The sequence below is a fragment of the Nelumbo lutea genome, chromosome 1, assembly GCF_056320005.1.
Source record: "Nelumbo lutea isolate HS-2025 chromosome 1, American lotus-T2T, whole genome shotgun sequence".
NCBI classification, from domain to species: domain Eukaryota; kingdom Viridiplantae; phylum Streptophyta; class Magnoliopsida; order Proteales; family Nelumbonaceae; genus Nelumbo; species Nelumbo lutea.
The window spans coordinates 128,660,952-128,678,141 of NC_142684.1; the positions used below are offsets into that span (position 1 = coordinate 128,660,952).

The window sequence follows — 17,190 nt, forward strand, 5'->3', positions numbered from 1 at the left end:
TATGTAAAACACAAAAAATAGAAAAAATAATCATGTTACAAAAATAAGTATGACAAACAATACTTGTTTATATTAATGATGTAAATGAAATATAGAATTTAAAACCAATTAGAAAATGAAATTATTTTCCTATCTAGGTGGTAGGTCAACCATCCAACCTTTTGGATCAAATGGGTCCATCATATCTTAATAATAAAAATTTATTAAAGAAAATAACACATAATATAAAAGTATAAAAACTTGAAGAAAATATTTTTGGCAGATATTTCATAATATATATATATTCATCAAACTAAAAAACAAGCATAAAAAGTAACAAACTTTTTTATTAATAATGAAAATTGAATACAAAATTTGAAATCAACCAAAAAGAAAACTAGTTTTCCATATAGGTGGTGGGAAATTCAACCATCTATGTCCTATAGATCACCCTTGGAGTCAAAATTAAAAATAAAAGTTTAAATAGTAAAAAAAATACAATAAGTTGTAAAAAATAAAGAAATTTTGTAGAAATTAGGGCCATGTTTGGTTCACTGCTCTGGACCTCATTCTCTGAATTCTTGCTCATTGTAGGCAAGAATGGGCAAGAATGAATAACATTAGAGTGTTTGGTTACAAAATTATTGCCAACAGCCACATTCTTTTTAGAATGAAAAATCAATCACATGGCACAAAAATTGATTAACCAGTAGCATGAAAAATAATCATGCCCCATCTTTCTCATTTCATTCTTTGAGAAAACTCTACCTATAAAACTGTTGCCATAGATATTATTTTTGCGAAAGCACTTTTACAAAAGTACTTTTATGAAAGTACTTTTATAAAACTACTTTTACATGAAAGCACTTTTATGAAAGCAATTTTTACAAAAGCACTTTTATGAAATCCATAGTTTTCTAAAAGCAAATAATTTGGGGTAAATCCAACAATACAATATGCTTCTATTACTTATCTTTGATACATTGGTTTTATAAGATTATTATTATTATCGTCATCCTTAGTACTAAAATTGTTATGTGTAATAATAATAATAATAATAATAATAATAATGACAACAACAACAAAACAACAATGCAATGAAAGTGAACATGATGATGATGATGATGATGATGATAATGCAACATCATGTCATTATTCTATACAACAAATTGGCCAAATAAATTCTCCTTGTGCATCATCCTTTTATATGACACATCATCATTACCCATTAGATGCATTTATACTACTACTAAAAGTATGAATTGATCCCAAACTTTTAGAATTTCTATTAACTAAATTATACCCTATTTTTGAATTTAACTCCTTTCTATTACGATGGTAGTAAATGTAATTTACATTGTCGCTTTTTATTTTATCTTTCACTAAGACCTATAGTTAAGGTATTAACTCTTCAATCTCTATCATCAAATCCTGTGTTTCAAGAAATTTTATTTCTTACTGTTGAATTCCACTAATTTCTGATGGAAATTCACTATTTAATTAAATATGTAACCCATAATTTTAGTGATATGAAACCTATTTTTTTAAATTACTTAGAAATTAAACAGTATTTCCATCTAGGTGGTAGGTTAGCAATTAACCAATAAGGTCATATAATTGTTGACCAAACAAGTTAGAAAATTTGAAGCTAAATATTTAGTTCTAAAGGCAATAAATCTGCTAGTACATTTTAAAAGATAAACGAAGATCCCAACATTAACCTTAAACAAATTATTCAATTAAAATTGACCATAGATTTTTAATATAATTAAGAGGACCCTGCCAAAGGTTTTAATGATTCGGATGGTTGGGTTCTAATATATAATAATTTTATCTATACTATATATATAAGTTAAAAATGAATAATCTTTCAAGTTTTAACCAAACACCCGAGATAAAATTCAATCTTCACAAATTTCAAAAAAAAAATCTAATTGATGTTTAAAAATCATTCAAGAACAAAAACATCCTTGTTAAAATGATTCATGTGGGGCACTGAGCACTCTCCATGTCAACCTTACAACACATCCCAACCATGTATTATGAACCTCTACACAATGATATATGCATGTGGGACGCTAATTTGAACTTTAACAATTCCACATTTTACATTACATGTATTAACTCTTGATGTCATAATTAAACAACAAAAAATAAGAAAATAGATAATAAACTTGAAAATTTAAGAAAACATACAGAAATTTTATAGAAAATATTTGGACACATCTCTCAAATATTTTATATTAATCATAATAATGAAAAAGTACAGAGGCTTGTCTTCCATCTAGTTTACTGCTCTATAAATAGAGCATCACCACCACCACCACCACTAACCAAACCATCCAACAAAAAACTATCCCTTTTCTATTAATAGATCATAGTTTTATACTAGGGTGAAATAGGTGGCGTGAGATTTGAGTTTACAATTATCTTCATTGGGGGTTTTCTCTATGATTAGCCTTAATTAAGGCCAACCTAATGAATACTCTATCATGGATTATGATCATTCTCAACACACGATTTTTGCTCGATACCCTCTTCAACCCACTTTTTGTACTCCATATGCCTAATCAGACCTCAATAGTCTCTTTGGAATGTACCAAAACCCCAAGAAACCAAATTTTAACTTAAATCTACAAGATTCCCTTCTAATGATCATGATTGTGCCATATCACCATGCTTGTCACTCAATTAAACTCCACCACATGAAACAAAACATTTAAGCAACAAATCACATCAAGTTTCATTCTTAACATCCTTGGTTTCATAGTTCATCGATTAAATGTTCTATTTTAGAAAACCTGACATATGGATTATAATCCATAAGTCCTAGGCACAATCAAACCCTATTGACAACCTTATAGTTCAAATCCATGCCACTCCACCAAGTTTCAACCTAATATTCCCTCATCTACCTATTCATCAAATTAAGATACCATTCTAAGCCCCTTTATTGGCCAAAATACCTACCTATTCATCAAATCCATGCCATAAGTACTTGGCCCATGCAGATATGATAGTGGCTCTTGCGCACACCATGGCTGAATGCACATCATTGCTATGGTGTTCCTAAAGATTATTTGATGATCTCCCTTTGTGGTGGACCCCACACCTCCCTGAAGAGGAACCGTGCAGAACCCTAGTCGTTAAGGCCCACCTAAATCTGGCTTTTTGAAAGTCAGTGGGAGCAACTTTGGTTTGACCTAAATTAAACTAGGGCGTAACTTTTGTTCCCACCTGAAATATGAATGCATGTGATAGGGAAATTCATATGATGAACTCTCTAAAGGCCTTCCATCATTAGAATGAAGATGGGTCCTTCAGTAATGAGGAAACACACCATAAAATTGGGCTATCCATTTGCTGTTGGATCTGTTGAAATGTTTCATAAGATGATAAGGGCGTCATAAACCGATGTGAGAGGGGCCTATCCTAAAATGGAAGACTCTCTCACGGTACCTTGGCGTTCACGAATATGATGGGTGAGCACTCACTAGATAGAAAGATTTAACCTAAAATGGCAATGAACCTTGTCTAACAGAGGCCAAAGGGAATGCTCATACGATGAGTGGATATGATCCTTTACAGAAAGGTGGTGGGGTTATGCAGCTGAAACAGTTGGCTCCATGCACCCTATGTGATTTCCCACATTTCCAGAGACATAATCGCAGTCTCCGTCACTGAGATAGGAGGGAAATCTCAGAGATGAATAAATGGAAATGGAACATAGATTAAAAGTCATATCTATGTAGATAACATGAATCAAATTAGGTTGTGGACTAATGTTTTCTTTTTATCAGAAATGGCAAACGGACAATTCGCTAAGCTGTTGGACGACAACAAACTTAAGGGTCCAAACTATGCTTACTAGTACCGTAATATTATGCTGGTCCTAACCACTGAGAAATTAGACAAAGTAGCTAAGAATCCTGCCCCGAAGCATCCGAGTGATAGGGCTTCTGAGGCCCAAAGGAGGGACTACTAGGAATGGGAAGAAAAGAATTCCCTAGCCCATTGCTACATCATTGCCTCCTTGGACAATCCAATACAGAGGCAGTTCGATCAAATCGAATTGTCCAAGGACATATTGGATAGTCTGAGAATGATGTATGAGGAGCAGAATCGTTCTACTCGTCAGAAGGTCCTGAAACAGTTCATGACCGCGCAGATGTCCAAGAACCAGCAAGTTCATGACCATTGTCTTCGGATGATGGGTTATATCAATGAACTTGAGGCTCTTGGATCCGGGCTTGACCATGTCACGAAGGTAGACGCCATCCTGAATTCTCTACCTCCTTCCTTCAATCAGTTCATCATGAACTATAACATGAACAAGCTGAATGTCAGCATCCATGAACTCAGCAATATGTTGTAGAGGGCCGAAGAACTGATCAATAAGGATTAGCCCATAGCCATGCTTGTTGAAACTAGCAAGTCGGGCAAGAATAAGAGGAAGGCTAAGAGAAAGCCTCAGAAGAAAGCTGCTAAGTCTAAGAAGCAGAAGAAAGACAGAGCATCAGATGCTTGTCACTTCTACAAACAGGCAGGCCACTAGAAGAGGAATTGTTCTCAATACCTGGAATTCAAGAAACAAGGTAATTTTGAATCATGTGTCATAGAAACCAATTTGTTGGTAATTTATGCTTCCTAGTGTATTGACTCTTGGGCTTCGACTCATGCGTGTAACTCACTGCAGGGGTTCAGAATAAGCAGAAAACTAAGTGACAGAGAACTCTTTACTTGGGGACTTCTACAAGTGTTGCAGTTGCGGCTATAGGAACCGTAGAGTTAATTTTTAGAGAATGAACAGTTGTACTGAAAGATTGTCTTTATGTACAGAATTTGAGAAGAAATTTGATTTCTATTTCAAAATTGTGTGCGGATGGATATTCTGTTTTCTTTAGTAATACGATTACTATCAAAAGAAATAACAAATTCATCGCATACGGAGAACTTGAGAATGGTCTCTATGTTCTCCATCCTTCTCTGGAAACTAACATAACCAAAACTACGTCAGATGATATCGCCAAGAAAAGAACCTGTGATACAGTTAATCCCACGTGCATGTGGCATTACCAACTTGGCCATATTAATATAGATCATATCACAAGGTTGGTAAAGGATGGTCCTTTGGATTTTCTAACTGTAGAAGATCTTCCCACTTGTGAACCTTGCCTTCAGGGTAAGATGACGAAACGGCCATTTAACGGTAAGCCTGAAAGATGTACAGGCACGCTTGACTTTATACATACTGATGTATGTGGTCCTATGAGTGTTAGGACTCGTAACTAGCACATGTATTTTATTACATTCACCGATGATTATTCTCGGTATGGTTACGTGTATCTAATGAGACACAAGTCTGAATCATTTGAAAGTTCAAAGAGTTCAAACAAGAGGTCGAGAAGTACTTAAGGAGAGAAATTAAGACCCTTCGATCAGATCGAAGTGGCGAGTATCTCTCTAACGAATTCAGGGACTACTTAAAGGTCAACAGGATGGTATCACAGTTAGCTCCTCCTGCTACACCACAGCTAAACGGTGTTTCAGTGAAGAGGAATAGGACATTATTGGATATGGTCTGATCACTTCTCGTACACTCAAAGTTACCCACATCCTTTTGGGGTTTAGGATTGGAGACTGCGATATACGTGCTGAACTGGGTTCCAACCAAATCAGTTCCGAAGACTCCCTATGAGTTTCGGACTGGAAAAAAACCAGGTGTGAGACACTTGAAGATTTGGGGTTGTCCAGCACATGTTAAAAGAACGAGTGTGGACAAATTGGAATCCAAGACTAGCCATTGCCTATTCGTAGGCTACCCCAAAGGCTCTGTGGGTTACCTATTCTATGACCCAGGAGAACAGAAGGTGTTCTGTAACCGAAATGCCCATTTCATGGCAAATGATTACATCCTGAACAATCATCGTCAGGAAGTTGTTCTTGATGAGGAGAGTTCAGGGGTAATGGGAGGTGTCCCACAAGTTCCAGGTAATAACCAACGTAGAAGATCTACCTGGGTTTCTAGGCCTCTAGTTCGTTTTGGCTATGACCAGGATACTTACATGGCAGAAGCTACGACCAGTGAGGAGGATCCCGTGACTTATACGGAAGCTATGTTGGACATAGATTCCTTGAAGTGGGTAGATGCCATGAGAGTTGAGATGGACTCGATGGAGACCAATGGAATCTGGACTCTAGTAGATCCGCCCTCTGGGGTAAAAGCAATTGGTTGCAAATGGATCTACAAGAGGAAGAAGGGCCCCGATGATAAGGTTGAGACCAACAAAGCACGTCTGGTGGCGAAAGGGTATACTCAGAAAGAGGGTATCGATTATGAGGAAACCTTTTTGCCGGTGGACATGCTTAAATCCATTGGGATCCTACTAGCTGTAGCAGCATACCATGACTACGAGATTTGGCAAATGGATGTCAAAACTGTGTTCCTGAATGGAGATCTTACTGAAGATATCTATATGCAGCAACCGCAAGGTTTCATAGCTGCGGGTCAGGAACACATGATATGTAAATTGAATAGATTCATATATGGAATTAAGCAAGCTTCTACGAGTTGGAACATCCGGTTTGACTCTACTGTCAAAAGGTTTGACTTTGAGCAGAATCCGGATGAACCCTGTGTTTACAGGGAATCTAGTGGGGATAAGGTTACGTTCTTGGTTCTGTATGTAGATGACATTCTGCTCATTAGGAATGATGTAGGAATGTTGACTACGGTGAAAGTATGGATTTCACAACAATTCTCCATGAAAGATCTTGGAGAAGCCTCCTATATATTGGGTCTTCGACTCTATAGAGATAGATCGAAGAGGATAATAGGATTATCCCAATCTGCTTACATTGACAAAGTAGTCAAGAGATACAGCATGGAGAACTCCAAGAAAGGAAATGTTCCTTTCAGGCACGGAGTCACTCTCTCCAAGGGGATGTCTCCCAAGATACCCGAGGAGATTGAGGGCATGAAGGACGTTCCCTATGCCTCAGTCGTAGGGAGCATCATGTATGCCATTTTTGTGCACTCATCCTAACATCGCTCAGGCAGTGAGTGTGGTAAGCAGATTCCAGGCCAACCCAGGGCAGGAGCACTAGACTGCTGTGAAAAACATACTTAAGTAACTTCGAAGGACAAAAGAGTTTTGTCTGGTATTTGATGGTAGCTCACTACAGATCCAGGGGTATACTGATGCCGACTTCTAGTCAGATCCAGATGATAGAAAGTCTACATCTGGGTATGTTTTCATGATAGGATCGTGTGTTGTTTGCTGGAAAAGCAGCAAACAGGGGTCCACGGTGGATTCCACAACCGAAGCCGAATAAATTGTCGCAAGTGAAGCTGCCAAAGAAGCCGTATGGATGAAGAAGTTCATTCATGAATTGGGAGTAGTTTCATCCATCACATCACCCATTCCGTTGTTGTGTGACAACAATGGAGCCATTGCTCAGGCTAAGGAGCCACGAGCCCACTTGAACTCGAAGCACATCGAGAGGAAGTACTATGTACTGTGGGAGATAGTTAGAAGAGGGGACGTCTTGAGTCAGAAGGTAGCATCAGTGGAGAATGTAGCAGACCCATTGACTAAGCCCTGACACAGAAAGTGTTTGAGAAACACGTGGAAAGTATGGAACTCCAGCTTATACCAGATTGGACCTAAGTGTAAGTGGAAGTTGTTAGATAGTGTATGCCCTTAGCTCCAATCAGAATGATGTATATTTATTGTAAATGAATAAAGTACATATTTGATTCATGTTATTGTGGTCTATTTCTGTGTAATACCCTTAAACTGGACACATATGAGACTCGTGTTAGTTTAGAATGTTTACAGCCGTTGGATAGATCTGGGGAGATTTATCCTGTCAAGGCTAACACTAATGTGCCACCAATTTGGTTGGGGTGGCTTGTCTCAACTGCCAGGGTGAGGTTTACTTGAAACCCTGAATCGGACCAGAATTCCAGTATTGCCCTGGACCTTGGTGATTAGTGGGCAAAACTGGAATGTTACACCTGACCTCTAGACTCGATTATGATACTGCACTAGGTGTCGGATTGGGCTGTCTTTGATATGCCAATCAGTGAGATCCTTAGAGGGGGTCAAAACCTGGGTATGTTGAGACAGTCCAAGAATTCATTTGAGTGGGTGATCATAGTGACAGGATCAGCCCCTTTGTCGGACAAAGGTAATGATCGGGGATGCACTCTCTCTGATGGAAACCAAAGCTGTCGGCAGCCGATTTTAATCGTTGAAATTTATTTTTTGCAAAATATATTTATATATATATATATATATATATATATAAAATATATATACTACTATTTTAAAATGTTTTCCAAAGGTTTTAATTCTCGGGATCCATGTGAGTAGAGAGTGCAGCATTGTTCCTTGCAGCAGGGGGAGAGGTCCTCTCTTGTCGGGCAGTGTTTGATCATTATGGGCTGAGAGGTTAACTGTAAGACCATTGAGGGTAATACCTGATGGGCTAATCTTGCATCTTCCCACAGTCCCTGGGCTTTTATAAGGTGGCTTGGCACAGGGACCACTTAGTGTAAGTGTTGGACCCATTAAGAGCCCATGGTGATGGGCTCAGGGGTTTACTGTCCATTACAGTGAATTCGACCAGGCCTTGTAACAGAGGCTAGGCTGAACCCATGTGGCTGATGTGTAGATCAATGTTCGGGTCCCACACCATACAAAGAAACCCAACTGGGCAGTAGTTTGGAAGGTCAGTGAGCACATGGACTTAATGGGCCTAAAGCCCAATTCGAACTGGTTTAATTAGATTAATTAAAGAGGGGCAGATCTGGGATTTGGATCATCATGTAGGATAAGGGATTATCCCTATCCACTTAGAGAGTCCAGATCCAAATAGAGATTTGGATCAAGAAGTTTCTAATGAGATTAGGAGTGCTGATCTAATCTACAAATAAGATAAGGGCTTATCCTTATCTCTTAAAGAGAGTCCAGATTCAAATAAAGATTTGAATTAGGAAACTCCTAATGGGATTAGGAGCTGATGCCTTTAAGGCTATAAAAGGAGGAGGAGGGCGAACCTCCAGACACAACAACTCAATTAGATCTCATATCACAGAAAGAGAGAAGACAGCAACAGTAAGACTGCGCCAGCTTCTGCTCTTGCGCCCTCCTCCTGCTGCCGCCATTGCCAGTTTGTTCTCCACTGTAGGAGCGATCAAGAAGGGTTCTTGATATCAGTTTTTGGTGAAAAATTGATCTGAAGTCGTGCTCACATACTCTCCATCGAATTCTTGCTGAATGATTCGGTTCTTGTGAAGAACCACCTGCTGATTCTGCTCCACCCTACGCTGTCATCTTCAGTGGGAGCAGTCTTTGGAGCTTTCCTTCGGTGTGAACACCTTTTTTATGGGTTACTGCTAATTCGTATCAGGTATATCCCTATCCTACCTTTTGGTTTCAGATCTGGTTCGGTTTAGGTTCAAGAATGATCCTTGAAAATGCAGATTTTCTAAAACAAGAAATGTGATTCCCACATGGGAGAGAGAAATTTTTGGAAATTTCTCGCAACCTACCTGTAGGGTTCGGCCATCCAATATGATGGATTTCGCATCCCTTCAGCAAACTCCTAATTCAACACAAATTAGGTCTCTTAGTCTTTATCTCAGTTGAATTCCTATCTCTTCTGCACTGCCAACTACCAGACTCGAAACTTGTAGATCGAATTTCACTTGGTTGGCGGCGGAATTAGGTTGAGTGATAAACACAAGAGTTGTAGCTCTATCTCTTAGCTTTAATTAACCGTTTGAATCACCTCAATCCAAGTTGTAGGCAGAACGTTATGCCCAAAATACGGGAACTATATCAAAACAGGAAATTTCCCGATTTTTGTGCATACATATCAAATTCGATTTCAATGGATTCTCTCTTTCATGGCTACATCATGGAGCATCATTGCTGCATGATCCTTCCTCTATGATTATCTTGATCAATTAAATCAAATTCCTCCTTAAAATTGCACAATTAAGCTCCAAATCATCTTGCAAGACAATTTCATCATAATTAGTGCAATACCATGCTAATTCCAAAAACATTATTACCAAAATTATCAAGTTAGAGGTATGAAAATATGTACAAATATAGGCTTATCACCCATCATACAACTAGCATAAATACCAACGTGCTAAAAGCATTTAACACAAAGCTTGCTCAAGTAACATTACCATAGTGCAGCCACAAGAATTGGTTGTATTGATAATACCAAACACATATAGCCAAGCACCCCTGTGAATTTGGTAATTATCTATTGTGACCCATAATAGCATGTTACAAGGCACTTCGATCATCCAGCCATACCTACCCTGCAGTCGCGTGGAACATCTACTGTCATTCATGAGGAGATGTTTCCACTTTCCCATGTGCCTATTAAGGGTTGGCACAGCCGCACAGATAGCAGATGCTTAGTCGCTCATGAGTCAAAGGTAATTCACATTTCATATGATCAGTTAAATTTTAGCTTTATGATGTGGCAAAAATTTTTTTCTGCACTATAGTAAGAATTATTATAAAGGTCATTTGATAATTATTTAAGGCTATGTTTTGTTTGAAGGAAAAGGTAAAAAAATCTTTACAAACCTTTGTATAGGTTTTTCTGTCTTTCCCTTCATTTTCTTACCTTTTCCTTCAAATCAAACATAGCCTTAATGAGTGAGGAAGTCCAAAAGAGATATTTCATGGTAATAGTTTATATTTAAAACAAATAGTAATTAAAAACAAATCATCTTTCATGAAATCATGGTCATTTGACAAATTATACATTGAGAGGGATATAAAAGAGCTCAGGGTAAATAAAAAGAACAGTAGAAGTAGTAAGAAATGATTTAAGTGCTAATAATTCAATAGTGGATATGACTTTAAATAGAATGAATTGGCAAAATAGGATTCATGTAGCAGACCCCATATGGTTGGGATAAGGAATGGGGATGATGATGATGATGTTGATGAAATTATGGCTATTGTTTGACAACCATGTGCCTACAGGAATGCCCGCCCACATGACTGATAGGAGGTTTGTCTTCTGGTTCTACTGCTCTATATATAGAGCATCACCACCACCACCACCACCCAAAAACTATTCCCTATCTGTTAAGGGATCATACAGTTTCATACTAGGGTGCAATGGGCGGTCTGAAATCTGAGGCTTTAATAATCTTCACCTTGGGGATCTTCTCCATGGTCAGCCGTAATTTAGGCATACCTAATGAATACTACTCCATCATAGATTACAGTCCTGATGAAATAGTCTCCCAAGAGGGACTTGCATTGCTCTTCAAGAGATGGATGGCGAAGCATGAGAAGGTCTACACGAGCTCAGAAGAGAAAGAGAAAAGATTCAAGATATTTCAAAGCAACTTAGCCTATGTGATCGACTGGAACTCTAAAAGAAAGCCATCTGATCACACAATGGGACTCAATCAATTTTCAGACATGAGTTTCGATGAATTCAGTGAGATTTATCTTTCTAACATGGAGCCTGCAGAGAGCACATCGGAAGTAACTGCAATAAACAGAGTGAAGCTGACATGCTCACATCCTTCATCAGTTGATTGGAGGGAGAATGGTGTCGTAACCCCCGTTAAGAATCAAGGAAAATGTGGTGAGCAATTGTTTGTTTTTCCATCATATATATTGTACTGATCTGAAGTCCATTGATTCATTTGGATTGAAGTTGCAATGTTTCATTGTTAGGGAGTTGTTGGGCATTTTCTACAACGGGAGCCATAGAAGGAATAAATGGCATAGTCACTAGACAACTTGTAAGCCTCTCAGAACAACAACTCGTAGATTGTGTTAAAACCAACCATGGTTGCAATGGTGGTTCCAAGAGTAGGGCGTTACAATGGGTTATAGATAATGGAGGTATAACAACCGAATCTCAATATCCTTACATTGGGAAGAATGGAACTTGCAAAACCAACGTTGTAAGTAAGCTCTCTTGATTCTTCAACTTTGTATTTTTCTAATTGAGATGTTGGAATTGTGGCTTGAATCCCATGTCCCATACAAGAGCTTAATTTCTTGGTAGCTTCCTAATTGGAAACAACCATTGCCTTATTTTGTTGTTCTCGTCTATGACAAGTAAAAGGTTCTTAATTTGTATATCTAGCTAGCTAGCTAGCTATAGGCATAAAATAATTTTGTAGTGGAGAAGGAACATGGGATGAATGATCCTTCTGGGTTCAATCAATAGTACAGATCGATTTGTAAGTATCGATAGGTTAAATCAACGTCAACATTGCTTGTGAAGTTGTAAGAAGCTAGCACATATAGCTTCTTAATAACTTATGTTGATCAATAAAAATTAAATATAATAATATTAATTAATTCAAAGAAATTACATCTGATCTGTTTTCAACGGCTGATTATACTACATCAGCACTGCCTTACTAGGCGTTCTGAGTTTAAACATCAATTTTTTATGTTGTTGCGACTGTTTTGAGTTAAAATAGTCATAAAGCATTTCTATAGAAACATAAACCAGGGGGTGATGGGGGAATTGATGTTTTCTCCATCAACTGCCTGTTTCAAGAAACAGTCCGATGATTTGGCTGGCTCTTGATTAACAGCCTATATGACAGTGTAGAAATATATTCTGATGCATCGCATACGAGTCCGGCTTCGGTCAGGGCAAAGCCCATTCCAAGAACCTTTACAGCCTTACATTAGGAATATCTTCATACTTATGTGATTTATTTCATGGGAGATATTTCCAATGTAAGTTGGGGTGGCAACGAGCTGAGCTTTTTACGAGCTGTTCGAGCTCAGTTCGTGAAAAGTTCGGCTCGGTTTCAGCTCAGTTCGAGCCCAATTCAATGGCTCGATTATTAAACGAGCCGAGCTCAAGCCTACTAGAACTCGGCTCATGAGGCTCACAAGCCGGCTCGAATATATATATATATATATATATATATATATATATATATATATATATATATAAAATTATAGAAAATAATATATATAATAAAAATATTATAATTCTTAATTTTTTAAATATAAAATAAAAAATTATATAAATTTTTACTTTTATAAAATATTTTTCTAAATATTTTTATAAAATATAAAACGAACCAAGCCGAATCAAGCTCGATCTTATAAACTTTTGACTCGAACCTTATAGAATAGTCTTGAACCGAGCTCGAGCTCGAGTTCGAGCTCGAACCTGATACTATTCGACTCGGCTCAGCTCGAATCCATCCCTAAATGTAAGATTGCAAGGGGCTGCTCGAATGGTGCAAGCACCAAATTGCCCTGATAGAAGCCGAACTCATTGCATACTGGCAAAGATAGATATACTCCATCAAATACTCATTAAGTCTACCTCCGAAACAATATATATATATATATATATATATATATATTTTGTCATTGGATGAGAGTCAGACTACTAGGGTGTACCAAACACAATATTACTCAAAACATTTGTCCAATGCCTAATCAGCATAAGTACCAACCAAACACAATCTAATAATCCTTTGCTTTGTGTATATTTTTTTCTTTTTTATTATCTTGTAGTGTGCTATTAAAATTAACAACCATCAAAACTCTTTTTAATTAAATCAAAATTCTGACTTCTGTTATGTGGCCGATAGCCCAATAAGGTAACAATTGACGGCTACAAAAAAGTTGCTAGAGATGAGGAATCACTCCTTTGTGCAGTCACTCAGCAACCAGTCAGTGCATCCATTTTGGTTTTAAAGGATTTTCATCTGTACAAGAATGTAAGTCAAATATTGCAATAAAGTATGGATTTCCTGCACTTCAACACACTTAGCTATATTTGGTTTGAAGGAAAATGTAAGGAAAGGAATGGAAAGGTAGGAAAACCTTTACAAATCTTGTATTGTTTTCCCTGCCTTTTCCTTTCTTTCCCTACCTTTTCCTTCAAATCAAGCATAGCCTTAATGAATTATGACAGTTAATATTTATGCTGTACAGTGATCGATCAAGTCTAACAAACACAAATTAATTGATCAGGGCATCTACAGAGGAGCAAGTTGTCCGTCAAACCCAAATAATTCGAAAACGAATCACGCAGTTCTAATCGTTGGCTATGGAACTTCTGAAGATGGCACAGATTACTGGATAGTGAAGAATTCATGGGGACCTAACTGGGGGGATTCTGGATATATAAACATAGAGAGAAACCATGAGTTGAAGAATGGAGTATGTAACATCAATGTTTGGCCATACTACCCCACCAAGAATCCTACCCAATCCCACCTACCATAGATGTGAAGGGCTATGTGGCCTTAGTGTAACAAGTGCTTCTTTTGAAAGGTTTGAATTTCTATCTTACGTTTCTTTTCTTTTCCATTTTGATTCAAAGTTGTGGTACGGTTGCCAATTTGTAATTTAACTACTTTTCATCTATAAAACCAGTTTGGGCAGGTCTATAAAAGCTTAACCAACTTAAAAATGCAAGGTGCCAATTGGTTGGTTGGTAGTCTCAGAGGCTTAGGATCAAATCCCTCTTGCACCACGGGTGGGGATTTATGGGTTGGAGTTCACATCTGCGCCCCACAATGTATTGGGAACATCTGTCATACTTGTCATCGAGAGATGTTCCCAATACAAGGCCAGGATGTGCTGTGGGGCGTTGTGGGGCGCAGATCTGAACTCTATGGGTTGGGGATGGACGATTGTGTAGTTAAAAAAATAAAATTAAGGAATTTCTTTTACTTTTGTTTATGTGTTTTTGTGTGGGGAGGGACCATTGTTTAGTGTAATGGTACAATTTACATGCTAGGCATTACAAGACGGGAATTGAAGCCTGAAAGTGGGGAAGAACAGGGTGCACTTGAAGTCCATTGGCCATAGCATGGAGGCCTGTAGTTCCCTGGGTTTGAACCCATGCCTCCTATTTAGATAGGGGTGCAAATTGATTGGATCATGATCCATCCAATCCTATTTTGTCAGATTCGAATATCCTCATATATCATACATGTTATTTATTTTATTTATAAATATGATATTTATATTATATTTTTGTAAATTTTTTATAAAAAGCATAAATATATGAGATGAAAATAGTTAAAAATATATATTTTTATTTTTTTGATTTTTTATTTAAATTATTATATTTTTTCTTCTAACAATTTATTAATTTTTTTAAGAATTAAATCGGATTAGATCATATTCAGATATCTGACACTCTTATCAGATTGGATCATATTCGGATATCATTTTTGAGATTGGGATCTCTGAACTTCTGGGTTAGATAATTTTGATGCAATTTTTCAATTTATGGAGTTCTAGACTTGTTTTATTGATTTCTTTGTTGTAATTTTCTTGCAGCAACATGAAAGACACCTTCGTATGATAGATAAAGGAGTTAGGGAGGATGGATATGCCACTTTAGTTGAAGAAAATAAAAGGAAGGCATTTGTGAAATTAGACGTTTGGCTCTCTTCGCATCTATGTCTGTACTAAATAAATAAATAGGTGGTATCGTGGTAATATATTCTCTATTACTTGGCTCTGTTTTTAATAAAATGTAATGTTGTAATTTGGTACTGTTTGACATAATAATGCAAATACAAGGACCTATTAGTCATTTTGACTTCATGTAAAAGTTGTTTCTTTTGACAACTTTCTTATATAAAAAATAGAGAAAAAATATTAAAATTCAAAGTTGTACCTATTATTTTTTTGAGGAAATTAAATAAACAAATTTCTACCACTTTTTTCGGTTGGGGAAATTTCTATAGTAGAAATACGTTCCCTAGGTAAAAGCACACCGGAGCCCTTCCATCAAAGAAAGTCAAAAAGGAATACTAAAAACAAAAATAAAATAAATCATAATTAAACTCCACTGAAAAATACTGCATTCTGGCTGGTAAGCGGTAACAACTAACAAGTTATCTATATTTATATAAAGCCCTCAGAGAAGAAGGCTTCTTCAGATAACATTGTTAGTTCGCATAAAGTGCTGTTTTCTTATTCGAATTAAACAAAGTTAGCTCATATCCTAATAACAAATCAAGTTTAATTTTTGTTTTCTTTTTTAAATAAAAACCTTTCAAAACATCATATTATATATTAGAGAGTCTCATTCTTCTAGATAAAGTAGGTTATTTGAAATTTTGAATACAAATTAATTCCAATTTAGTCCCAAATTAAATAAAAAACTATCACTTGGAGGGTTGGTCTATGATAAATTACTTATATATTAGTTTTGTCATATATAATGTACTAGCAAGTACCGTGTGATGCACGGAAAACCCAATATCTGATTTCATAAAAAGTATCAAAGTAAATGAAAATCATGATGAATGTTATAAAATCTGACCCAAAGGCTGAACTACTTTTGCCTTTGGGTCGAGAGTCATTGGTTCGACAGTCCAGGTCAGACTTTGTTGCATGAGACCAATTTTATTGTATGTTTTAAGTTATATATTTAATACATATTTTTTATTTTTTTATTTATAAAAAATATTAAAAATTGTGATTTGAGAACCAAAAAAATAAAGATCTTTTGGCAAAAATAGTGGGGCATTCAACGCCTTGAGTCAGCATGAATTTCAAAAAGTTACTCAAAATTAAAAATAAAAATAAAAATAAATCAATACAATTGGACATCCAAGTGCAAAGTTGTGGCATTTGGTAATTTGCACATGCATTGGGTGTTTGGTAGTTTGTAACAAAATGGTTTGGGTCAAAACATATTCAAAAAATTTGACCAAGTGACAAACTAATAAATAAAAATAGAGACCTAAAGAATAAAGCTATGAATTTAGGCACCCAAAACTTTTAAAGTGTGCCTACCAAAAATACAAGGATAAATTATGAACACCCACCTTCTACTAAAAGTATAGAGCAGAGGCGTGTTCAATTGTGATCGGTTACAGAAAGTGTTATATAGGGGTCTTTTGTGGCAAAATAAAATTCGAGGAGCCAAGTGTCACAACCACCTAAGTACAGGGTAGGGGCTTTGTATCTTAGATCAAGCAAACTAATTTCATTGATAGGCGTGAGGTCTGGACCTGGGCTTCAGCCTTTCAGGTTCCAAAGTTCCACCTCTCATCACCAATACACAATGTGATACATACATAAGATGAATTACGTAGTATTCTCCCTATTAGTTCCTGTTTAGGTTAGATTGACATGGATGACACAAACCCGAAATTGAATCTTTTATAAATTCTCTGATAGCTAGTCAGATTATGAG

At 36.7% G+C, this 17,190-nt stretch overlaps 1 protein-coding gene across 1 annotated transcript; it reads left to right on the forward strand.

The window, feature by feature from the left end:
- Window positions 1-10,995: 10,995 nt before the first annotated feature.
- On the forward strand, window positions 10,996-15,576 carry LOC148877496 (zingipain-2-like). The gene is made up of 5 exons (XM_088941932.1): window positions 10,996-11,619; window positions 11,712-11,944; window positions 13,613-13,741; window positions 13,998-14,300; window positions 15,318-15,576. The coding sequence occupies exons 1-4, from the start codon at window positions 11,142-11,144 to the stop codon at window positions 14,250-14,252; spliced, it is 1,095 nt and encodes a 364-aa protein (XP_088798058.1). The 5' UTR covers window positions 10,996-11,141; the 3' UTR covers window positions 14,253-14,300; window positions 15,318-15,576.
- Window positions 15,577-17,190: the final 1,614 nt, after the last annotated feature.

Excerpts from the sequence above, each read along its gene's own strand:
- LOC148877496 (XM_088941932.1), top strand. The coding sequence starts at position 11,142 with ATGGGCGGTCTGAAATCTGAGGCTTTAATAATCTTCACCTTGGGGATC. Across the intron at positions 11,620-11,711 it reads TAAGAATCAAGGAAAATGTG|GGAGTTGTTGGGCATTTTCT; the intron begins GTGAGCAATTGT and ends TTTCATTGTTAG. Across the intron at positions 11,945-13,612 it reads GAACTTGCAAAACCAACGTT|CCCAATAAGGTAACAATTGA; the intron begins GTAAGTAAGCTC and ends TGTGGCCGATAG.